This window comes from Maylandia zebra, linkage group LG15, assembly GCF_041146795.1.
Source record: "Maylandia zebra isolate NMK-2024a linkage group LG15, Mzebra_GT3a, whole genome shotgun sequence".
Classification (NCBI taxonomy): domain Eukaryota; kingdom Metazoa; phylum Chordata; class Actinopteri; order Cichliformes; family Cichlidae; genus Maylandia; species Maylandia zebra.
In genome coordinates, this window is record NC_135181.1 from 877,299 (window position 1) to 903,975 (window position 26,677).

The 26,677-nt window shown below is 44.7% G+C and overlaps 1 protein-coding gene across 3 annotated transcripts; it reads right to left on the reverse strand.

The window, feature by feature from the left end:
• Positions 1 to 842: 842 nt before the first annotated feature.
• Positions 843 to 26,677, reverse strand: kif26bb (kinesin family member 26Bb). 3 transcript variants are annotated; one of them, XM_004542300.4, is made up of 15 exons: positions 26,055 to 26,677; positions 25,521 to 25,865; positions 23,233 to 23,682; positions 20,865 to 20,986; positions 20,584 to 20,755; positions 15,227 to 15,436; positions 14,789 to 14,882; positions 12,013 to 12,284; positions 11,141 to 11,318; positions 10,890 to 11,028; positions 10,399 to 10,558; positions 7,191 to 10,278; positions 6,136 to 6,305; positions 4,451 to 4,601; positions 843 to 2,701 (listed from the first exon to the last, which is right to left on the reverse strand). In XM_004542300.4, the coding sequence occupies exons 1-15, from the start codon at positions 26,115 to 26,117 to the stop codon at positions 2,502 to 2,504; spliced, it is 5,814 nt and encodes a 1,937-aa protein (XP_004542357.2). In that variant the 5' UTR covers positions 26,118 to 26,677; the 3' UTR covers positions 843 to 2,501. The 3 variants fall into 3 exon arrangements, with proteins under 3 accessions (XP_004542357.2, XP_004542356.2, XP_023010911.2); XM_004542299.4 differs by having other exon boundaries at positions 7,191 to 10,281; XM_023155143.3 differs by having other exon boundaries at positions 2,517 to 2,701; positions 6,150 to 6,305; positions 7,191 to 10,281.

A 26,677-nucleotide genomic window follows, 5' to 3' on the forward strand; every position in this document is an offset into this window, starting at 1 on the left:
CTCACACACGCACTCACACATGCACTCACACACGCACTCACACACGCACTCACACATGCACTCACACACGCACTCACACATGCACTCACACACGCACTCACACATGCACTCACACATGCACTCACACACGCACTCACACATGCACTCACACACGCACTCACACACGCACTCACACATGCACTCACACACGCACTCACACATGCACTCACACACGCACTCACACACGCACTCACACATGCACTCACACATGCACTCACACATGCACTCACACATGCACTCACACATGCACTCACACACGCACTCACACACGCACTCACACATGCACTCACACACGCACTCACACATGCACTCACACACGCACTCACACACGCACTCACACATGCACTCACACACGCACTCACACACGCACTCACACACGCACTCACACATGCACTCACACACGCACTCACACATGCACTCACACACGCACTCACACATGCACTCACACACGCACTCACACATGCACTCACACATGCACTCACACACGCACTCACACACGCACTCACACACGCACACACACATGCACTCACACACGCACTCACACATGCACTCACACACGCACTCACACACGCACTCACACATGCACTCACACACGCACTCACACATGCACACACACACGCACTCACACACGCACTCACACATGCACTCACACACGCACTCACACACGCACTCACACATGCACTCACACACGCACTCACACATGCACACACACACGCACTCACACATGCACACACACACGCACTCACACATGCACACTTAAAAACAGGCTCTGGTGACCAGTAAGGACAAGATCCCAGATGTGATGGCAGCAGGAGCAGCACAGCACTTTTAATTTTTGCAAATCAAAGGATGCACAGTCTCTGCACACATGAAACATAATGGAGTGCTGTGCTCATTTATTCACAGTGACAACAACATGCTGATTAATACGATTCACAACAACAAACATCCAGCGTGTGTGCGTGTGTGCGATTCCCGTATATTTAAACGCATCGACCCAGGTAGACATCCCAGCACTGCTCACCGATCACTTTGGGTCGTGGCTCGGAGCCACAGGGCTCCTCAGACACCGTGACGTTATTCCTTTAAAGTAATTACTCCTCCATTACACTGTCAGTAGAATCTGCATTCTTTTATTCTACTTCCAATCACTTACTAATGTGTTTTACAGTCAGTGTATTGATCACCGACCTCTCTGTTGGTGTAACTTACACAAACACTACCGTTGTTCCCTTATGGCTCATTCAACAGTTCACTGAGATCCCTGCTAAACATTTACTTATTTACATTAGTTACAAATAAGGAAATGCACTACTTTTGTAGTTTTAGCACCAAAATCTATTTACACAATGGCATCATTGGTGGCATAATATTCCCTTTTTGTGAAAGCTGCACCGCCTTCTGCTCTACGATGGCTGATCACGTTGCTACTCAAAGACATCGTGTTGGCTGAGTACATGATTGGTTTGACCAATCAAATCAAGAAGAACAGCAAAGCACATGAAACTTGAAGAACATAATCGTCACGTTCAGTTGCATTTCCCTCGCTTTGCTCTGTTTGTTGTAGAAGGACAGTTTGAGGTATTGTAAATGTTTGCATCCAGTGGAACAGCTGTGGCTCAGGAGGTAGAGAGGCCAGTCCACTAATCGGACGATCATTGGAGCCTTGACTCCAGTCAGCATGTCAAAGACAATTGGAATAAAGCTTTGTGTGAAAATGGCTTTAAGAAAAGCACAATTTGGATCGTCCACTTATCACAGTTTCTCATTAATTGCTTAGCAGAGTACAAAAGTGCTTCATTTGGAGCTGTAGTTGCCTCCTGAGCCGTTTTGCACAGATGTGTAGATGGTATTCACATAAATGATATTGCTGAGCCTAAAGACTTCCCAGAGAACCAGGATCTAATCCCTCATTTCTACGGTCGCAGAGCCTTTCGAGAACCAGAGCACATTTTGACAGGTTTGAGTGCCAGTTGTTGTGTAGTGTTATTATCAGACGTGGAGTCATTTCTTTGAGAACCATGGCAGACACAGACTTTGGACTGCTTCTGTTTCATTACACATGATAGGCTCTCCCGTTGTCCAACATTGGAGCCAGCAGTTTTGTGGTACCGAGCTCGTTAGCACCAAAATATTTTAGCATTAGATGCTGCTTGAACGTGATGGCTTTAAATATACTGCCAAATGCTAAAAAAGTGCATAAACACACATCTTTATAGGTTATTTAACTGCAACTACTGTCTGGAAAACATGAAGTAAAGGTTAGTTGGATTTTTTTGAAAGTCTAAAATGCCGCAGAGGAATTCCCACCAGGGGACCGGAGGCAGTGTGCTACTTCAAAACATAACAAGTGTATACATGAGGTGATCTCACCTCTGTGTCTTGAGTGCCGAGATAACTTCATGGATAATCAACAAGTTCTACATAATAGTCTAAAAGAAACATATATGTCAGCCAGTAGGTCAGTATCTCTCTGTGAATCTATGATCTGCCGTTTTTCGCCGTCTCTTCTTACGCCGTCTCCCGGCGACACCATCAAAGCAGGTGACCATCATGACGTTGGCCTTGCAGAGGCTGACCTTGCGCTCCAGCCGCGCCGTCACCAACTCAAGTGCTTCCAGATGCTCCAGGGAGTCCACCTCGAACGTCTGCCATAGGTCGACTGGGGAAGGACAATAAGGGTCAGTGTGCCGCGTATACTTCTGTGTGTTACTGTATGAGCAAAAAGGAGGATGAATGAAATCGTGGAGGTCAAAGTTCACATGGTAGATTTTTCTCAGACCCACAAAAGTCATCATTGCATTACAAAACATTCTCATACTGTAAGAACTGCTTTGCCAGCAGGGCAGTTTGTTGGTGTGACAGCCTCTTATTCCTTAACAGCATCACGTGCTCTGTGATTAAAGCATAATATAAAATGTCACATGCTGGTGAGGGTATTACTAATGGTGCTAATGAGAAGTGTGGATGCTGCTCCTGTAAAAGGAGGCTACAGCCTGCTGCATATAACAAGCTGATTACTTGCTTATTCACTGAAGTGCGAGCTCAGATGATTAGTCATTGAACCAGTTAATCAGCTGATTGCTCATGTTTTAATCATTTCAGTCACCTTTCAAGCAAAATCACCCAGTTACAGAATTATGTCTTCATATTTATTTTATGGCTAAACTATACAGAAATGTTACAACAGGTCCTACAAAACGATACGATATGAGATGAGATGAGATGCTCTCCATCTGTGTGCAAGCCTAGTACGAGCCAGAACAGTAAAGTACATTTGTATTGTAGCCTGTGTTTTATAGCCTATAATGGCTGAGAGACCAGTGTATAAGCTGTGTACCAGTATGTCAGTATGTTGGCACCAGATTTGCCAGATACACATTGCATAGCTACGCTAGAGTTAGCTCGCTAACCAGCCCGGGTGTTTATTATGGTGTGAACACAGACTGTACATAAAAGATGAACATAGCTTCTGAGTCTAAAAAATGAAGCCATTGAGGAAGTGCCTTAAACCTGTATTACCTATCACGGCCAGCAGAGGCGTCCCTGTGGGTACATACATGTTATAATGAAGTCTTCTCTGTTCTCTTGCTCTAACACCATTAAATGTATTCTCCTGTTAATTATATGGACTCAGCTGCTACCAACAAGTCTTGATGACTTTAACACTATGGTCCTTCTCAGAGTCAGAAAGTAAAGTCCAGTGACTCAGGGTAAGCCCGGAGGCTAGCCTGAGTGTGCAGCGCTCCTCGATTTCACGGTCAGGTCGGCCACGCATAGCTTCTGGTTTCAAAAGTTAAGATGAAGGTAGTGAAAGGTTAAGGTTCACAACAGGACTTCATTGATACTGAGCGACTGCTGATGGATATGTCCGTGTTTTTATATCGCCTGTGTGAAGTTTTGCTACCTAACACCGTGGCTAGCTGGTTAAGCTCAGGACGCTTGCTCATTATCAGTGTCACTGGCAAAGTACTATGCAAAGATATATATACAGTCCTTAAACTGAAACGAGCTGTTTTACACCTGGAAAAAACCCAAAACAGAAATCAAAGTTCCAAACATGAACTCAGTGATGACGATGGCTCCACCGTTGTTGTTGATCACGCCAAAAATTGCCTGTTTCAGTTTGTTTTTAATGAACTTAATGCCCATTTCCTCCTCTTGCTTGTTGCCATTTTTCAACTGGTCTTAAGCTTTTGGGACTGTATATATTTGCTGGTGACCAGTGGACTCGTTTCTGTTAGATATTGTTGCTCATTGTTGTCGCTGGAACTGAGAGAGACATTAATGGAAGGCAGGGAGAAGTGTGGAAGCCAAAGGCTGTTCGAGGAAGCTAAATCTAGATGACGACTACTCTTTTCAGATATTAGCAATAACAGTTACAGTTAGTTTTTAAAGAAACTCCACTGACACTCGTGGTTCCACGTGGCGGGCTCCAGCATGAGGCGGCGTTTGGCCAGCTCCAGCTCTCTCCTCAGGTTGTTGTATTTGGCTCGGACTTCGGAGATCCTCTGCTGACGGTGCTCCAGGAGCTTCAGCTTGGCGCTGAAGCATGTGGGCCCCTGAAAGCAGAAACACAACCTTTTTCACTTTTTTTATTTATTCAAAGATTTTTAAAACACAGCTGAAATTAAGTAAATTTAATTTACTCTCACCATTTAAACAATGAGCCCTGGAATACTGTATGTGAGTACTTTGTAGGTTTTAATGAAAAACAGCATCCACCTCTCAGCTGCTCTTCATATAAACATCATGTTAGGGCAGAGATGGGGGGAGCATGGCAGTCGTTTGGGGGTGGGGGGAGGGGGGGTCAATAAATCCATATTTACAGTTTTTAAAATCTGGTGTTTTACCTCCATTCTGCTCTGCTTGTTCTACGTCTTTGTTCGCCGCTGCAGCACTGACCCAGTTTACCCCATGTGGTCATTAAAATTGTATCAAAGTTGCCTGAGACTGGTGGAGACAGGGAGGCGTCTCACGGGGCCAGACCTCTCGTCGTGGGACATTACGTCACCACATGGACCCTGTTTTGCTATCAAGCGCATTTTAAATGCCAGACGGTCTTTTATGCGAGGTTTACACAGTCAGCTTATCAAGCATGCTCTTCTTCTGCAGCATCGTGCAAAAATACTCCCACGAGTGGGAGATGTTTGGTCTCCTAAGACATTTCTGTCTATGATTTACTCACGACGGACTCCTTTTGTATTTCTCTCCCATTTAATATGTTTACTGGATTCATATTCTTCGGACTACGTTGCAGAAGGAAAAAATGTGCCACATTTATCATCAATCATATAAGAAAACAAAGTTTTATGAGACACACATTACATTTAAAATGGGTGGAAATGAATATATGTTAAAGGTATGAAGACCTTGTAGCTGCTCAGTACAAACACAGGGTTAAATTGTGATTTGCTCAATAACTCGACTTCCAGTTTTTGGAATATAATTTTCATGAGTTAATCTATGACCTCGAGACACTGGAGGCACCTCATTATTACTGTCAGTAGTGCGTCGTTGTTGTTTTTAAGCACTTTTTGCTGTTTAAAAATACTGTAAAGTATTTGTGTTTCTTATGTTGTAAATTTGCTCGGGACTCTTATTCCTTGTTTATTCTAAGCTTTGTGGGAACCTGCACGCTGTCTGTCACTTTGCTGCTGTAACGCGTGAATTTCCCCAGTGAGGGACAATAAAGGATATTTCTATTTTATTTATCTTATTCTACTCTTATTCGCTGTGGTCTGTTAAGTTGACACCATAGCTGAGGTTTCTCGCCTCACAATATCTGCGGCATCTCCTCAAATCTCTGCAACAGAGACGGCAGATCATTTCAATTTATTCCATTTAATATATCAAAAAATGATATTGTGGCAGCATTAACGCCGGTCCTTTTATTCCATAACAAAAAATGGTTACTTACCATTTCGAATACAAAAAGAGAACTAACTGAGTTCTACGTCACAAACAAAACAACAACCACAATCCTGTTTTTGTGGCTGTTCTCGCTCGTTGCTCGCAGAGGTTATAAAGGTCATACTGTTTATTATGTAATGCCCTTTAACCTCCAACAAAAAAAAATCAAAATAAACCCAGCACCTGTTTGCCAGCACCTGCTCTTTCCTGCATCCTCTGTACATTGTCGATCTCATAGACCTTGATCTCGTAGGCCTCTGGGATTCCTTGATCCATCCAGCGAGACCGCAGACCGCTAGCCGAGCGTCTCAGGGTCAGAGGTGAATCATGGGAAAGGTGGCGCTGCTGAGTACCTGGAGCCAAGAGCGCCAACACATGTAAGGCAGAAGCACATGTTAGTGGACTTTTCTTGGTTCTTAATGTGAGTGTTGAGCATTAAATAGAAAAGTCACAGTGAGTCACACATTTACAGACGAGGCAGCTACAGCAGGAAACAATTCATGAGCTGCCGTATGTGGTTCCTGCTGGAACAACAGTTTGCCTCGGGCCAAAGTGCAGCCGCAGAGCTGCCAGAAGTCAAGACCGGAGACACAATTACTGCAACTCTCAGTTTGAGTCAGTCTGCCAGTGCAGGAAAAGATAGTGAGTGCTTTATGTTTTCAAACTGTAGCTTTTAGTTACAGAAGAGGACACATGAGGACAAACTGAGCGCACGCACAAAAAGCAGTTAACAGTGTATTATTTCAGGGGACTATTTAAGAGTCATATACTTATTCAAGTCGTGTCTCCTCTGCTGTTCCATCATCATCACAACAGTGAGTGTGTTTGCAACATAACTCTGTTAGCGTGCATAATCACGCACACACCCCTCTGTGTAACACAACCACACAAACGTTTTCTGTTTCCATCAGTGAGAATCCTTCCTGGGTTCATGTATTAATGATGCGACTTCCTACACAATCAGGCTTTTAATGCCAGCGAGGAAACTGGGTCTGGCTGCGTCCAGCACACATGTCGTCTTTCATTAATGTCACATTAATATGTTATGCAGTCAGATTATGAGCCAGCCATGTCACCATGAAGCTGGCGTTGGCGAACAGCGGCGCTAACGTTTGCATAAGAACGTCTGCTTTGAGCTTCTGTTGGTTTGTTTTTGTTTGCTTTATAAATCAAACTTGAAAACTTTCCAAAAGTGAAAGTCATTTAATTCATTACATAAAAATCGTAGGCGCTCTCACCTGTACCACCTCGTCTCCGAGACGGCCGGCCGCTGCGAGCCGCGCTGAGGAGGGAGCCGCTCCTGTCGCTGACTGAGTCTCTGGCTGAGGTGCTGCTGCCTGTGGCCTCGCTGTCCCTCACCATGCTGTCATAGCCACTGCTCACCAAACTGTTTCTGTTAGAAAAATGCAGGGATGTCTTCCCCATAGCTGGTGGTAAATCGCCGCTCAACACGCTGGTGGTGTCACTTGCGTGCCCACTCAGGTGATCGGGCATGCGGGGAGATGTCAGTTGACTGTACGGGGAGGGCAGTGAGGTCGTTTGGTCCGATCCTCCTGTAGTGGGACTGGGGGCCCTCTCCTTGAGAAAGTCTGAGAGGCGACCGTTAACAAATCCCTGAATGGCAGATTTTGTGGATGAGGATGTGGAGCTCTGGCTTGGAGTCCGGCTGATAGAGCGATGAGACCGTGGAGGGGAAGAGGGGAAAAAGGAGGATGTGCGTTCGTGGCTGACTGTTTTACTGTCTGGAGACAGACTGGCACTATGATTGATGGAGTCCTGCAGGGTTTTGTGGGAGACGCCGGGGTTCTTGATGCTAGGAGCTGACGATCGACGGACTTTGGGGCTAGACGTCTTGAGCTTTCCCACAGCAGAAAGCTTGGAGTGGATATGCCTAGAAGACTGAGTCGCAGGGTTTTCAGACGGGAAAAAATGATGTTCAGACCGAGGATTTTTCCTCGGGCTCCTGCTGGCCCTCGGAAAGGTACAATCTCCCTCAAAATTGCCTTTATAGCCAGACTTACAAGCTCCTTCAGTACTTCCCCTGGAGCTTCCCCTGGAGCTCACAGAAGCGTTGCTGCCGCCTCTTTCTAGGGCTGGAAAGTCTCTTGGGATCCGCCCGAGAGAGCTCGTCCGTCTAGCCAGCTGCTGTAGTTTGGCACTGAAAAGCCTGCCACTCTCCTCCATCGGTGACCTGAGCCTCCTGCTTGTATTATCACGTTTTACTGCTGAAGTGGATTTATCAATCACAGATCCAATACCCTTCCTGAAAGTAGCACCAGGATCCTGTTTGAAGTCTGTTCCATATCTTTGAGGAGAGGAAATATAGAGGTTGTGGTTAGTAGGGGAGTGCTGCCTCGCCTTCCTCCTCTCGAGAGTTACCCTTGGGCTGCAGGGAGTGGATGATGTCAGCCCCCTTGAGTCTACGAGGTGGGCATCCTGGTGTTTGGCACTTTGCCATGCTCGAGGTAAGCTACCTGTTGAATAGGAGCAAAGGATGGTTTCTTGGCAACCAGGTGACTCACCAGTCCTCTTGGGTGTATCTCTGCATGTGATCTCAGTCCCCTCTGAAAGCTCTGCAGTGTTCGAGGAGTAAACATGCCCACGGTCTCTGGGGTGGGCCTTGTCTGTGTTTGTCTGCTCACACGTTTTGTTGTCTGGAGGTTTATTACAAAAACTCAAATGTTCTAAGACGACTGGCTCATAAGACATTTGGCTACAAGACTTGTCAGTCTTTTTGACATGTTTCTGAGAAGCCACAGGTGCACACTTCTCCTGAAGGACCTCCCTGTGTTCTGAACATCGAGCTGTATTTCTAATGGACTCTGATTCTGACCTGACTCCTGCTAAAGTTTCACAGTGACTTTCGTTGTCTTTGGCACAATCCAAGTCACAATCCAAGTCTGTATTAATCAACATGGGGTTAATAAATGAAGGCAACACCCTTTTCTCCCTTCTGACTTGATGCTGGGACTTTTCAGTGCCAGCAGGATGAGCAGCAGAGCTTTCGGGAGCACCAGAGGAGCCTGGAGCTGCAGATTCCTCGCTGACGTTGCTGATTATCTGGATTGGCTGAGAACTAGCCGAGTCTTCAGCGTGTGCCTGTGAATGAGCTCCGTCTCTGATGCAAATAATATTTCCACCTGTCCTTGCTCTGTCGTACGCTCCACTGATGGTCACCTCTTCTACCATAGAGAAAACCAGCTCATCTTGACCTTTTAAGTCCAGCGGCTGCTGAACGGTCACTGTGATCGTGGCTTTCATTTCCTTAACATCCTGTTTGGGGTGACTGTTTAGGACGTCTCCGAGTACAACACTTTTAGCCAGGGAGTGTGAAGAGGAGCACGTAGAAGAAGGAGATATGGGGGAGCTTTTGCCAACTGGTGAGGTCCTTTTGTCTGTTTTGAACCAATCAGCAGTTTCAGCTCTGTCCTGTTTGTGTGAAGGTTCAAGTGCAAGAGAAGTGGCCCCTGCCGTGACCTTTGCATCCACATTAAAGCGCTTGGAAGAAACCCCATTACCTGACTTAAGAGTCCTGGTGTTAGAAGGCTCAGAGCGGCAGGTCGCGTTCAGACCCAGAGTTTGATTGAGCAGTTCCTCGCTGGAACTGGTGGCACTACACTCCTCACAGTCGTACAAACCCGAATCTTCTCTCTGAAAACTGTCTCCAGCACCGTCTGTTTGCTTTTCTCCAGCAGAGGTCTGACTGCAGCTCAGCCCCTTATTCAGCAGTGTCTGTGGAGCTTCAGTGTCTGCGCGTTTTACAGATTCCTCCGGGTGCTGTGACTTAACAGTGACATTATTTAAACAGGCACCTTTTAAGGAAGATCTGAGCACATCCATGGTCATTTCACTTCCATCGATGCACCCCAGACGTTCTTGAAGTTGAGCAAACGTGTCACATTTGAGACAGTCCCTCTCTGGTTGCTTCCTTTCTCCTTTCAAAACGTCGGTTTGCCCCAGAAGAGCTGACTCTGTCGTCTTTTCTACTTGCAGCTGAGGAATTCTCAGAAGCTCCTGGAGGAGAGCAGCAAACTCTGGGTCGTCCAAGTCCGCCTTGTTAGGGTGCAAAGACGGTATGATTGGTACAAACTCGGGCTGCGCCTGCCTCGGGGCTGATCTGGGGTGGACTGAGCCGTCTGAGTCTATCTGGATGACTGTGTCGCAAGACTGTTCACTACTGGAGCGTTCATCCAGTTCATCACGCAGGCGAAAAGGACGGATGTCGACGTCTACCTCATCGGTAGAGTGGAACGCCCGCAGGGAGAACGACTGCAGCCCTTTTTTTTCTCTAGTCAGACTCCTCGCACAAGGAGAACATGAGGTAGACTGCTGTTGGATGAAGGTGGACGATGCTATTAGATAAGTCTTATAAATCCAAAGCAACATTCAACAATTTTGGGGTGCTAGATAAAGAGTGACATGATTAGACTCTGTCATTTATACTACCTTCGTCCTCTTCTGTGTCCTGCGAAAACGAGAAGCAAGCTGGATGGTAGAGAAGTTCTCTTGAAGGTGTGTCAAAGAATCCATGATTTGAGCAATTACTGTAGTGTGGCAATTTGTGTGGCCCAGGGACTCTCGAAGGAGCAACGTCAACTTCCCAATCCTGCAGAAACAGTGCAACGTCATGTGAGTGTCTGTGGTCGCAGGTTTAACTGCACCAAAGTCAGAGTAAACTTTATTGTCATCTCTGCAAATCCAGTGCAGCATACAAGCCGACGAGGCTCCGGTTACATCAGCGCACAAAAAAAAAAGCTAATAAATCGACATAAAAAGAGAAGAAAATAAATAAATATCAGAGCTCCAATAAGAATTTGCAGTTTGGGGTGGTTTACAGTGGCCTGTGTTGCAGCTTGTAAACCCGGAGTATAAATAGGTTAAAGAAAACAAAGTTTTTAATGAACAAACAATTTTCCTCCTTTGTTTTAGATTCTTACTTGTTTGCGGTGCTTTTCTGTCCACTTAGAAGAGACAGGACGATTGGGCCCAGCTCAGAATGGGGGGGTTTATTTTTGTTGACACCCCTCATACCACTACACACGTCTATCATGGTCAACTTGGTGGCGCCGCGGGAACCTACAGAAACGATACAGTTGGACTTTAGAGGAGGTAATGCAAAAAGATTTAACAGATGCAAATCATAAAATATCGAAATTCTAGAATCAGTTTCTGAATATTTCACTGCAACCTTTTCCAATGGTGCTGCTCTCTGTACGTGGAGGCTGCACGTGAAGGGTGAAGAACATGATGGAGCTGTCACACAGGTACGTAATAAAGTCACTGTGCCGACGTGCTGCGACGGCTGCATCCAGGAGGGAAGCAGCCCGCTCGGCAGTGGGGGCCTTCACCCGGTTGTGCTTGTGTAGCTGAAGGAGAGAAGAAGCAGATGCACATTTGCTGTAAAATCAGCCCTTTCATCTGTTACATTTATCCCACTGTTGCTGATCACTGTTCATTTTGAAACAGGTTCAATATTGTTAGAATGAATCTTGTGTCATTCGTCTCAGCAGCAAAACATTCGGGCTTCAGTCATTCTTCAAGTGTTGACTGAAAGAACAGAGAGGATGTGGCGCCCACACACAGACACAGTGTAATCAGATATAATGTGCTGTGCAGCATAATAGGTTTCCCTCCCAGCACCATTATCTTTTCCAACACAGTGCGGACCATTATTGTCTAAATAAAGATGAATAAAAGTTTCTCACATCCAGAGGGCACACACTCACGCCAGCTCGCAAGCACCACAGACAACTAATCTAACTAATCTAGTTGGCATGAACGTGTAACGTGAGAATACTGTCTCTTTTGAAACAATTAGAATAACTTTAAAAGGGGTTTTTGCTGCTGCTGTCTCCTATCTGCAGTAAACAGTATCACCTTTGCTCCCTGTTGTCTACTTTGGGTTTGTGTTTATGAAGATTTATTAGACTTTTATGCCAACAACAGTAACTCCACTACTACAGATGTGGGTCACTGGGCCACAGCGTGCCGATGCAGAGGTAAGGGAGGCACAGGAGTTTAACAATCCCTTCTCTTAATGGTAAAAACCTTCAGTTCTACCTGGACTCCGTAGACTGGGTCCTCCTGGAGTTTAATGTGGGCTTTCGGGCTGTCGTGGATGCTGCCTAATGATGGAACAACTTCCCCCAGCAGATCCCTCAGCGTGTCCTCCTCTCCGCAGCACAGTTCGATAGCAGACACTGACACACTGAGATCGGTCCACGTCCTCTCTCTGCGGCGCTCGATGGCGCTGTACAGCCAGGAGATGGCACAAGGAATCAAGCCGAGCTTCCCAATGTTCTCACCACTGCCCACCATGCTGGACCAGGACCCTGAGGTGGAAGGGGAACACATAGATGCACAGATTTTCTATATATAAAAATGAAGTTTTTGCAAGACTCGATTCGGTCTTATGAAAAATGAAGTGCACCCCAAGATTCGATGGCTTGCAGCTATTATAGACCATAATCATTAATTTAAACCAATTGATTTCTGTATGAGTGTATCAGCCTTCAATGTTGTGTAACAATTTTTGTCTTTACAACATTGCTTAAGTTCATTGAACTTTGCAGGCATTTGTTTATAAGTTCTACTGTGGGTCACCTTGACTGTTGGGGGTCATTGCCTGCTGCATGACACAGCTTTAGCTGGCTGAGCCTCACATTTGTCTCTAGGTTAGTTTGGAGTTTATGGTGATTATTTGACTACTCGGTTCCCAGGTGACTGCATAAGCCCAAATCCTCATACCTCCACCACCGTGCCTGACACTTGGTATCAGGTGTTTATACTGATCTGTTGTGTTTGTTTGGGTTTTGGCTCAAATGTTGCTGTGTGTTACAGCCAAGCACCAACATTTTGCTGTTGTCTGTTCAAAGGACACTGATCCTGAAAGCTAAGCCACGCTGCCATCCAAACAAGCTATATGTTTTCAGTCTTTCTAGCAGTGCCTTAATGAACTTTAACTTTAACATGCTAACTGAGGCTAACTGAAATGTAGCTCTTATGCACCGTCTAAGCATGGGTTACACACATTTGGGTGACCTTCTGTTAACCACACCTGAATGCTCCAAACCAGCAAACTGTCAAAATGTGCTCACACCTGCAGATCATCAATGAATCAGCTGCAACTGACTAACAGCACCTTCTTGCTAATTAGGGATCCCTCTGTGATTCTTTGGTGTGCACTTATTAAGAGTGTACTTAGTTGGACTGTGGGCCGCCTTGAGTCCTTTGAAAACCCTACTACATATGACATACATGAAGGTATGCATCCACACAATATATACTACATTCACAAATACACAGTCTGAGTGGCACAATCAGTTTTTATATTATTTATGTCTGAAAAATATACTAACCATATCAATGCAACGTGTTGCTGTCAGAAACAGTTTTTCTGGGCTGTTTAATAAATAAAATCACAGCTTCTGCTGTTCACGTGCGTAACAGGAGATACAAGTCGTTTATTCCACTTAGCAAGGGAACTATTTTTTTAATTTTCCAAAAAAAAGCATCATCAGCCAGAGTTAGTTTTTGGGTAGCTCAGCTAAAAATGATTGTACGTCTGGCTTCTGCACGTGTGCTACCAAACACAACGGGGCCATAGTCGTAGCTGAGGCCATGGGCTCAAAATAGTACACACCAAATAATGAACATCGAACTGTAACATCTTAACACTGAAATAAAGGCAGGGGAGGAGGCGTGCTGAAAACAGCACATCACAGAGCACACGTTCACTTTCAATGCACTGCAGGCAGAAATGACTGAATAATAAAAGATTTCATATCAGTCATAAAAAATATCTGCAAGATTTTATATATGGATATGTAGATAATCAGATTTATAGCAAAGTCTTGAAATGGGGCTAATTGCAGGAAAGCATTGGCACGAACAAAACACATCATATATAATCTCACAAGAATAGACAAATAAATGTTTTTATGGACCGATGCCATATTGTGTCTCTTTCTAGTGCACTTTTGCCCCACATTACTCTTGAGTTATGGGCTTGTTTCACCCTATCTCGTCTTATCCAAACTCTAATTGAATGAGGATAAGAGAATTGGTTTACTCCAATTAAAGGCCGAGCGGCCGTTATTCAGAGAGAATAGTATTCTGTGGAGGAGATTGATGCCCCCCTGGCCGTGGGCCACATGTAGTCTGTACTGGCCAACTAATTCAATCAGATTTACGGAGAGTGGCGTCATGTGAAAAAGCAGGTCCAAGGAGACCCTGTCCTTACCCTGTGTGTGTGTGTGTGTGTGTGTGTGTGTGTGTGTGTGTGTGTGTGTGTGTGTGTGTGTGTGTGTGTGAGTGTGTGTGTGTGTGTGTGTGTGTGTGTGTGTGTGTGTGTGTGTGTGCTACAAATCTATTAAACCCCTTTACCGCTAAGTGCAGGGCTCCATCTCTCTAATAGCAACATATCACAGTCCACTTTGTTTGCAGGCCCTTCTGCTCAGCGCTTCAGCAAAATGAAGTGAAATATTTGCCTAAAACGTCAAACAATGGGAAGCTTTTACAAACACATGCATGCTGTATAACTGATGATCAGGCTTTTATTTATAAAGTAACAGGTGAAGGATGAATAACTTAAAGGGAAATGTTTGTTTGTTGGTTTTTTTAAAGAGCAAAAAAGAGAAAACTGACTGGGAGAGGAGACAAAAGACACGAGGAGGCTGGAGATTTGTATCGAGAGGACAGAGGGAGTTTGAAGTGATAAAGAAAGGCTGAAAGATTGCAATGGGATAGAGGAGGAGGTGGGGCGGGGATGATAAAAGCATCCCATTCCCATCTTGAGATTTTAACCCATGGCCTCTCACAAGGACCGATTACTCACCCACATCAGCACAACCCAAGCCCAGGACACAGGCATCACTGCCGCTGAGCACACAGCGGATGACATCAGCCAAGACGCCTGCACACACCTCGGCCTGGTCAAGAGAACAAAGGACAGCGAGCAGCTTGTGAAGAAGCGCACTCGGTACAGAGCAAGAGCAAAGCAGAACGGGGATGCAGACTGATTCCCTTGGGCTCAGATACTGTAAGCAGAGCTTGGATAAGGCTGAATGTAATTGATGGACTGTGTAATTGTGGTGGCTATCCAGGGCCTATCAGTTTTCAGGTCATCAGACAGAGAGAGGGAACTAACAGTGTAGGATAAAGAGGAGGGAATATGTGCTGTATACATGTAATGCTACACAATCCACTGTCTGCCAACCTGATCACCATAGAAACAACTAAAGTCATATTTAAATGCTTTGCAACAGAGCCACACCTGGCTTGACTCCTGAGGATATGCACTGTCAAAGGTGAAGGTCTTCAGCTGACTTTTGCCATCCCTGCCCAGTGTCATGGTAGCACGCTGATGGCTTTTGGTGACCGGCTCCACTATGGTTACTCTCTTCTTGGACGGGTCGATCCGGAGAACAGGTGGTTGGCCTTGGCTCTCTGACAGCGATGGGTTCACCCTCAGCACGACTTTCACCTGTTCGCCAAAGGAAATGGAAACAGAGTCGTGATGAAATTTAGACACAGTACAGAACAAAATATCTGTCCAACTGAAAAATACTGTATGAAAAAATAACAGTAAGAACAGCTGTCATGAGATTGCAAAGAGCATGAGCTTAATCTCAAATTATTATTTAGCCAAAAATGCAGTTTCCATCAGCTTTAGCTGCGCTCTGTGTTTGCTGTATGAACTGTACGCCCTGCTGTTTGTGGGAAATTATCAAATATCAGAGGAAGGTTGGACATACCCACTGCAGCATCAGCACCAACCCATTCTCACTCCCAGCTCATCAGATATGGGTGCTTTGTCAGAAAAGCCTTCCCATTCAATTATAGGAGGTTACACAGACTCAAGCGTCCTCAAATCACAGAGCAGAATTTAGAGTCATTTAAATGCTTTTATTTTACTTTCATTTTTAACCTGAGTTTGGGGGGAAACAGCCATTCGTGTAATGCTGCTTTGAAGTTTCCATTAATCAGGGAATCTATAATACCCGAGTAAGACTTCTAACCAGCCATCAGTACTGCATGTGAGAGCTTGTTGTAGCATTGTGAATATGGTAGCACGCTCTTGTTAATATTTGGTAAAGCAACACTACGGATGAGCAAGGCTTCATAGATCCTCTAGCTGTTTGTAGCGTAGTCTTGTTTACAACCTGATGGACTGAGCATAACGTCCAGGCTGGTCTTAGCCACAATTACAGCTAATTAACTAAAAGCCACATCACCTTGTGTTGTAGCTGATACAGTATGCCCCATGCCTAGCACAACGATTGCTGGTCACCTGCAGCCAATTTAGTATTTCCCGTGAACCTAACCTCAACAAGCATTTCTTTGGACTGTGGGTTTAAAAAACAACAACAAAAAGAGGTCTTTCTTGCTGCAGTGCTAGCCACCATATCATCATGGCATGACGCTACAGGCAAACTGTAAAATGTCTGTATTGTTTAATATTTAATGCTTTAACCTCATTATAATGGCATTATAATGTATTTGTTGCTACTGTCCAGTCTAAGCTAAAAAGCTGAACGCTAACATGATGCTAGCATGTAAATATACAGCGCTAAATGCTAGCAGGTACCAACAAAATGAGATCTTAATCTAAACGCCAATGAGGCAAGACTGAGCAGTACTATGTCGCACATGGAGCCTTTAGGAAAGAGTCAGACTGTTTTATCTGAAAACTCTACAGTTTATTAAATGCATAAAGGGACTAGATACTCTGCTTTTACTGTACAGCGTGTATGTATGCTAGCTGATTTATGTGCAGACCACAGACAGCAAACAGCAGCGATATGGTGTCTGTTCTGTTTATGCATTCATTTTTTTTTAAACGTATGATTACCAACAGAGGTTTTTGACTCCAAAAACAGCTGCTGAAGAGTAAAGGAAAAGTCAGACTTGTGCTCTGAGCCCCTGCTGTTCAACAACAGGCGGCTGAAATACTGTCTAAATCCTCAGCTGGAAAAGAGAAAACCTGGGCAGAACAAAGTGATAAATGTCAAAGAGTATTAGGGCATCTTTGAGATCCTGAAGCAATGGAGGTGAACTTTGTTGAGCTAAACAGACAAACTGTCTTTGGACAACCAGTCGCCTGTTTTGTAAGGACATCAAATATAAATGAACTGACAACCAAGAATAAAATGGTGAATTGAAACAAAAGCATATTACCTTTAGGCTGCAACACACCACATGATTCAGTCAGTGCAGCAACTACACAACCGCCTCATACATCATACATCAGCTGCATGACAATGCATTCCTCCTGCTGTATCTCTGCATGTCGTGACATTAATTCCTTAATGCACATCTCTGGAGGAAGTCTGAGATTTAGCGGCTTTAAGCTCTTAAATCGAGTTATATCCTGATTCTGACAGGCTCCTAATAAGGCTCACAGGTCTTGGTCTGCAGGAAAACAAGGCAGCATATACCAGACAGCGCACCCTATTAGGGCTTATAAGCCAATTATAAAATTGTTTTTTCTGAATTCAGGTCTGCAAGACTGCAAGTAGATGTATGTTCTGACACCCACTCAAATGTGGTTTTCCTGAAAATGCACAGGACTGCATTACACCATGATGAGATCATCCTACATTGACTGAATTTGAAAAGCCATTTTCCATCTGCCACATGAAGGATTTTTTTCCCTTCCTCATGATTTTAATACCTTACGCAAGAAGTGGTTTCTTAACCATATTGAACACGTGTCAAACTCTTTTTATGAGGGTTAAATTATTCAGGAGAACCATTTGCAAGCTGAGAAAATCCTCCTCGACTCGCACACGCATGCATATTCTTGCACGTTTAGATGTACAAAGCTGAGTGCTCAAGCAGGTGTGGCCGGCGGTGTGGTCTATTTGAGCCCTTATCTGTAACTCTAGACTACACCCAGGAGTCCATCTATGAGACGAGGGCAGGGCCCCCAGCCATATTGATCTCCCCGAGTTTCTCTCCCTGAGGAGGTGAGGAGAAGGGAGGAGGAGAACAAGATGGAGACATTAGCACCACATTACAGTGTATCACAACGGACGGGTGATATAGGATCTCGTCCAAATTGACTGAGATCTCCTTACCCCACAACACGGATGGTCAAAACACTTCCAAGATGGTGCCTGTGGGCTCTTTGTCAATCAGTCACCAGTCCAGGTTTATTCTATATATTTATACCTCACAATACAGGACACGTAGTTGCCCAGTGGCGTATTTCATAGTGAAACCTATATATATTTTCCTTTTTAAATAATGCATGCAGGATGTCTGTGTGTATTATAAAGCAGTCAGCAGATGCTGCACATTATATCCAGTGGTGGCCGTCAGTTGATTTATAGCACTGCATTAAATCCATCATGTTAGCCTGATGTGCAGAATTCTAAGTACACATTATAGCAAAGCAGAGCACAATTTTTGTGATTGATCCTATTGCTAGTAATATGCCATGAAAACACTGTACACTGATCAGGATAACACTTGAGTGAGCGAAAAATCTTATTGACTGTAATTGTAGCTTGCTTAAAATGATGAGCCAGTATTCTGCCAGTGATCCATGTATGATGACTAACCCTTACTGTGCACTTCACATGTTACACCTCGTCGGTAGTGGGTTGGACCCCCTTTTCCCTTCAGAACTGCCTTAATTCTTCCTTGTAGATTTAATAAAGTGCTGGAAATACTTTGGTCCATAATACCAGGATAGATAGGCTCTATTAAGTTGATAGCTGGAGACTGTTGAGGCCATCTGAGTGAGCTCATGGTCAAGAAACCAGCTTTAGATTATTTGAGTGCGCTATCCTGCTGAGGATACTGCAGGGATGGACGTGGTCAGCAACGATACGTGTGTCGCCCGTAGTGTTCAGACAATGGTCACTTGGTGCTATTTGGACAGAGAGTTGAAGAGAATATCCCCCACAGCACGGACTGAACCACTGATACAAGGCAGGACAGATCCATGCTTTCGTGTTGTTTATGCCAAATTCAGACCCTACCATGCGACTGCTGGAGCAGACACTGAGACTCATCAGACTGGACAATATTTGTCCAATCTTCTGTTAAGGAACATCACTGATTCCATGTGAACTGTAGTCTCAGTTTCCTATTCTTAGCTGACAGGAGTGGCACCCAGTCTGCTGCTTTAGCTCGTCTGCTCAAAGGTACATTGTTAGTTACTGTTCTTACTGTCTTGGAGCAACTGTGACCACGTCATTTCCTCTGGGATTAAAAATATATTCTGATGTTGTAGGTTCAGAGAGGATTTTCAACCATTGCAACCAAGATATCGAAGATATCGAAGATATCTTGGTTGCTGAGGTACTGTTACCGTTCTATCCACTCTGTGCAACTGAAATGCCACTGGTTGGATATTTTCTCTTTTTGGGACCATTTCCTGTAAACCCAGATATGTTTGTGAGGGAAACTCCCAGCAGAGTTTCTGAAATACTCAGACAAGCCCGTCTGGCGCCAACGACAATGTCCGAAATCGCCAACATTGCCTAAGTCATCTTTCTCGCCCGTTCTGATGTTCACTTTGAACTTCACCAAGTTGACCTCACCGTGTTTACATGCCTGAATGCATTAGCTGCTGGAATGTGATTGGCTGACTAGATATTTCCGTTAGTGATCGACTAAACAAATGAAGTTCCCGGAGACTTTAGACTGTTTTCCAGTCTTTCTCCCTTCGCAGTGCTGATGCAACTGTTGTTCAACGAGATTAGCTCAGTTTGACTTATTGTGACGGAACAACGCAGACACATCGAAGCATAAATGCAAACAATGACATCGACCACTACGGCGTAGGCTGCTCCACTCCATTAATAATAATAATAATGGATTGTATTTATATAGCGCTTTTCAAGGCACCCAAATCACTTTACAATGCCACTATTCATTCACTCTCACATTCACACACTGGTGGAGGCAGCTACAGTCGTAGCCACAGCTGCCCTGGGGCAGACTGACAGAAGCGAGGCTGCCATATCGCGCCATCGGCACCTCTGGCCAACACCAGTAGGTTCTTGCCCAAGGACACAACGACTAGGACAGAGGACCCGGGGATCAAACCGGTGACCTTCCGGTTACAGATGCGCTTCCCGACCCCCTGAGCCACGGTTAAGATAAGGACTATAAATTAAGCATGGCTACTGCTCTGACAACCACACTGCCAGTGCTGAAGCCTTTTGGTGGTCTATACTAGAACAACAGCGGTTGTTAGCAGAACATTACGGTTGGGGAACCTTTTATCTAAGGCTCACACATGTACACATTTAAATTCTGATTCTCTTGTGAACTTTCTTTTTAGCAACAATTAATGAGTGGCTGGTTACAGTTTTACATTTTTTAGTCAGACCTGCATAAGCAAATTATAAAATGCATTTAGGCCTGCAGCAGCGTGTCATCGAGGGAAAATAAATAAATAGGCAGGCGTGCATTTTTATCCAACCCCAGTGTAAGTAATGGTCTCCAGCCTGGTGATCACTAAAATTTCTGCTTTGTTTTTGCTTCATGACACATTTTAGTAAGTGCCTAAATTATGTTCTCTCCTCCAAGTATCATAATTGATGGGATTTCTGAGCAGTTAATGTGTTTCAGTGTAGTACAGATCAATTTGATGTACTAGAATTTGAAGTCTACCTTGCCAACGCTGGGCGAGTCCTTGGTTCTAGTGGCAGCTTGCAGCAGGCAGGTGGGGACGGGCGGTGGGTTTTTCTGGATGATTTCCCTGAAGCAGGTGGAGAGTTGAGAGGGAGCTGGATCAGAAGCATGGCCCTTTTTCCTCAGTGTCAGGCTGAGCTTCTCAGCTGCCCTACGGGAAAGAAATGAGGGGGTGTGTCATTACACGGAAACTCCTGGTGCAGCCAGTACAGATCCTTTTCAAACACTTGCCGTTATTTGGTGTGCATATATTGGCTTACCTAGTCAGAAAGGACATAGCTGCAGTGTTGGCGATGGACACCACTCTGGATATGTGCGGGATCTTAGAGGTGGTCTGTACAGCCCCGACATCCCTGCAGCTCTGATAGGCATCATCTGTAGCCTGCAGGGGGAAAAAGCTCATTAAAAAATCCAAATGTGTAATTGCACTGCAGCACCCACTCCAAAAGGGGCTATTATCACGGGAATTACTCTGGGGAGGAACATGAGGTGGGCGTCTGTGTAAGTAGGGCACGCAGGCTGAGAGGAGCACGCTGGGTTAACATACACCGTTAGTCATATTACAGATGCAGCCAACTGCATTTGGAGTGTGAAGGATAGTTTGTGAAGGCTGCAGTGACTGCAAAACGTGATTCAGATGTGACACATAGTCACATCATCACTCAAGCAGCCTTACACGAATATATTCCAACACTCCAACGCTCCAGCGTGGGCGTTTAGGGTTCATTCATGAGTTCACAGTGTGTGTCTGTGTGTGTCTGTGTGTGTGAGCGGCGTGGTCGACTCTGCACGCAGCTCGATGTGAACTCGTGCTGCAGGCCTCTGAGCCAGCAGCGGCTCAGCTCGTTCTTAAGGCAAGATAACAAAGTCAACTTTTGTTTTCATAGCATCACAAACGCAAAGTGCCAATTAGTGCCAGAGGAAATCTGCGGTCATTGTCGGGAATGAGGAAGCCAGAGATAATATGGATAATGCACACTTCCCCGAACCCTCCTGCTTTCTGCTTTTTGACTCGCGTCTTCTGTCGTAATCTTTTTTTTATCGCTTCACTTTCCCTTGCTCCAATTCCTCATGCGGTCTTTTATGATGTCTTGTTTTCCCCTCTCCTTCCTCGTTGCCCTTCCTTCCCTTCAACCCTTTCATTCCTTGCCTCCAATCTTGCACACTTCATTTCCTTCTCTCCTCTTCTTCCTTTCTCCCTCTGCCCTTCTTTGCGTCTCCTCACTTCTCGTCCTACGCTTTCGCTTTCACCGAAGCTGTAAAAACCTCAGTTGATCTGCTCTCAAGCTGAAACACGTACGAATCATTTCTTCCACAGCCGTGCACAGTACAGGAGCGCTGTTATTGTCACATTTGATTAGACGTGCCTTCAAAATAACAGTTTTTAAAAGAATCTCTGAAGACTCCTTTGGTCCATTTAAGCACTCCTTAGTATTCTCACATAGTGATAACACGGGCTGATAAATTGAAATTCTCAGTCATTTTTCAAACAATGGCTCTGTTATTTCAGACAAAAGTACACAAAGCAGACTTTCTTCCTGGATGGTGACTGCCACTTTTGACAACTGCTGCTAGCAGATTTTTATCAGCTAGCTAACTCCGGTAGTGCTAACTCTCAGAGTTGAGTGAAAATGCAATCTAGAGCTGACTCCGTTTTTTAAAATGGTAAATCTTTTAAAAGGACCTTACACAGATGCTTATGATGTTAAGAAGGATTCTAAAAATGTGTGCTATCAGCATGTAAGATCACACTTTATTTTATGCTAACATTATACTCAGATCCTTAAAAGCTCAAGCTGCCCCGTGTCTGCAGTTCACTAAGTATATATCAAGAGCTTATTATCAGTACCAGAAGCAGGACTAAGTTTAGATTTTACGATTAGTGAATGGAAATCAATTTTTAGCTTTGGCAGAGACAAAGCGTGACAGGGATGCTAATGTTAGGAATAGCTCCTTTAGTGAATATGCTAGCATGAAATTGTCCTTGTCCCTGAGCTGTTTGAGAGAGCTCCCGGTAAACCTCCACCCTTGAAGCAATTTTACACTGTAGACACCCTCCTAAGATATATCTATATGCAGTTTACAATAACATTGTGGTTCAGCAAAATGAAAACTGTGATGCCTACACATATTATCTGTCAACCAGGTCAAATATAGTCCTAGAATCTGTCACTAACTACATTAAATGAAGGATTTGGGGTATTTTTAGTTGTTGGCTTACAGAGAAAATGAGCCAACTGAGTAAAGAAAAGTCAGTTCTCAGTCACCTTGTACAGGTTTATAATCTTTTTTTATTGGGGACTTGGGAAGGACACGCTCAACCACCTTCTATCACACTAATGCATATTTCGCCAGCCGCAGTGTTTAATACGACCGTCGCTCTATTGATCACAAGTGCTTTTTGACCGGCCGGCTCTTGCGACAGAGGTAAATCATGACCCAATTCCATTCCATTAGCAAAAGTACTTTTGAACAACACACTCAGCCACGGGATCGAAATAGGCTCTGATTAGGCCCTATGAATCACTGGCTCGCTGACACGTGCACCCGTAAAGGCACACATTACCCATATAGCTCGTTAGGAGGGTATGTGAGATTCAATGCTAAGAAAAGGGCTCATAGTGGTACCTGACGGTAAGGGTTTGTGGTGACACCATTAGCTCTGGATGCAGATTTAGAAGCCACCAGCTGCTGCTGCTCCTCCACCCAGCGGCCCATATCAGGGTTGGGGAGCTTGGGCCCCCTTCGTCTGAGGGTCTGTGGGGTCCTTTGAGGCGTCCTGGGGCTGCGTGGGCTCTGAGGAGTGTGGCTTTGATCCAGAGCCTCCCTCGAAGCCCTGTCTCCTCGCTTTGCTTCAATTTGTCCAAACAGTGAGCCAGTGCTGAGGCTGGCTTCAAAAGAAGGCTTGGCTAATGCCTGACCCCGGCTCAGAGCCACATGGATGGCCTCTTGCTTGAGCTGGTACAGGTTTGTACCGCAGGCTCCACACTCCCCCTGGTCTCTTTCTCTGAAGTCCGTGGTGGACCGACTATGGACCCGGAGGTTTTCATGAAGAAATGCCGACAGGTCACTCAAGTCCTGCACAAGTGAGAGAACATGGCAACAGGAGTTACAGACAGGAAAAACCTTTGCTGTTTATAGTACCTTTTTATTATTGCACAACACTCGCCTGTAATTGACTGACAAAATAAGATAAGTCGAGCACAATCTTCACATTAGGACACAGTAACAGTCTAATCTGCTCTGTTTGATATCTGGCTGTATGAATGATCACTGAGTATACGAGAACAGAGTCACGGGAAGCCACTTTCTACATGGAGGTATTGATTAACACTGTCTTTATGATCTTTAACAGCCCAGTGAAAAAACTGTGTTTACTGCATCTCACGAGTGGATGGAACATGTCATAAATCTCAATTCACTGGAAACTCTCGGAGACTAGCATGTCATCCTGGAAGAAGGGCTTTTTTTGTCTGAAACAAAACAGGAAAAGCGAGACGTCAGTGTTTGTGTGTCTTTTTTCAGCCAATATTAGCATTTTGCTGAATGTCATGTCATCACTGTGTTACTGTAATAGACAGCTGCTATCTGGATTGGATGTAAAAAATCCAATTTAATTTGGAAAAATCTGACAACAGGAGGTTAGAACAAGTAAAATCGTGCTACTTTAAAACAGAGATTTTGACACCTGAGGTTCAGGTCTGGCCCGGCTGTCACAGCTAACAAGAAGGAATCAAAAACCATCATCTTGTTTTTCATCCTGAGAAAGACACACACAGCAGCATCCAGCACGCACTGTTTCTCCTTCCCTCCTACACACTACAATGACCGATGTTCCCTCACAGGAGTTCAACAGGAGCTCTTAAATGTTGCAAAATTTCACTCAAAGCCTAAACGTGCTGAAACAGCTGGTGCTAAATAAACTTCCCTCATAAATAATATATAGGGATAATAATCCTGATGTATCAAAGAGGCAAAAATAAGCCAGACTGAATTTCAGGTTAGACTGATGACAGATAGAGTATAAGGTGCTGCAGAGACAGCAGCAACTCCATCTTAACAGATGACGTTATACACCCATGATGCTACTGAGAAATCACGCTTGGATCAATAAACCTGCGAGCAGCTAGATCTGGCTTATCAGATTTCTACTGACCACGTCTGTGGCCGCACGGTGCCTCCCATCTTCCTCCTGCTCTCCCTGTGGTCTCCAAAAACATGACACACCCCATCCCACTTAAGAGGACAAAAATAAATAGCCTTCCCTCAATGGAGAGAACTGTGGAGATGACACAGGGATGTCGCCATGAAATATTCATGGCCATTTAAAACCACTGGCGCAGGAATGTCACTGGTTTACTTTGGCGAATGATGGATTTTGGTGGTGATGAATGTGCAAACGTGCACGCTTCTAAAAGGAAGCACCGAAGGTCCCACATGAGCCTTAGAACACTTGTTAAGCATCACCACTAATAGCCTCAAAAGGAACTACCAGTTATGCTTCTGTGTGACATAAGTGTCATAAAATGTTTTCACAGCAGGTTTATTAGAGTTTATCGGCCCTCGCTGAAGCATTCATGTCTGCTTTTAACATTTTTCATGCATATTTATTCTTTCAATTCACAATATTCATACCCAAAGAGGTTATTTGAGAGGAAAAAGCAAGTTTGTGAATACTTTTGTCACTAAATTGCATCACAAAAAATATGAATGTGCATTTCTTTTAATTAATGTAACAAATATACACCAGTACCACCTGCTGATAAGCATCCATATGCTTTCAGCTCCTGTTTCATTTCAGTTACGTGTTGTCTGTTGAGTCCAAACACGAAATTTTATATAGACTGCTTCGAAAGCACACGGCTGCACTGTCACGACTGCCACTTGATCCCCATCACAGTATCATTGTCACTGACCTTGCAGGAGAAGTGATGGTGAACAGCCAGGCTAAGGGCTTGTTTCTTCAGAGCAACAAGGGTCGCTGAGCACTTCTCGCAACGAGCAACTTTCCGATCGGACCTCCCAAAGCCGGGATTCGCCGACATGGAGCCTCCTCTACATATAGTCCTAAAGGACATGGTTGTCCGGATGCGGTCTCCTACAGATCCAGGGAGGGACTTGTAAGACGGGACATCGTCTGCTCTCTGGCACATATTCCGATATGGGTCGCCCCTGGACCCTCCGGCACCCACAGGAGAGGGGCGCTCCTTGGGCTGGCGGTCCTTCCCTGCGGTCTCAAAGTGATGCTGCACTTCTGCGCTCTGAGAAATAAATCATGATAAATAAGGATGTATGTGGGCTTTGGCAGGGGGAAATTAAATATCAATCGACTTAGACTACTGTAACCACACCCAAGTGTTTTGTTTTTTCTAGTGCAACAGTACTCTCAAGAAACTCTAAACCCCACAAATGCTAACAAATTTTGCCCAAAACGAACAAATCGGACTTACCCAGAGACCTCCTCTGATCGAGGCTGGAAACCCCTCTCTTCCTCTTCCAGTCAGAGATGACATGACAACTTGTAAATATTTAAAAAGATATCCGAACAAAGGCGGGGGGCATTTTCTGTTATTGTTGCCAATCCTGGACCTGGTGCAAAAATATCCACTGACGTGAAGGCCTAAAAAAACAAACTACAACAAGCTGAAATGCTGGGCACAGTCTCTAAGATGTGGAGTGATGGCAGTGGCACAGTGGAGAATGAGTGAGAGCGCACGGGAGAACACTTCATGAAGTCACTTGGCTATTTATTATAAGCTCCTCAGGGAGGCAGCACGGAGCAGCTGCTCGGAGAAACCTTAAAAAAGGAGCAGGCGGCTGAGTGTTTGTATTTCTTGACGTGATTCATGTCCTACATACTGTCGCTGTCCCGCAAATGTCACTGCACCTTCTTACAACGGAACAGTCCGACAACATGCCTGAATAGACGTGTGCGGAAATATCTATCCACATTATTCTTACAATGTTTGTTTTCACCTTAGCAGCAATGGTATCAACGAGAAACTGCAAATATAGCTACAATATTTCCAAATAACTGAAATCCATGTCTCAGAAATGTATTTATTAATTTATT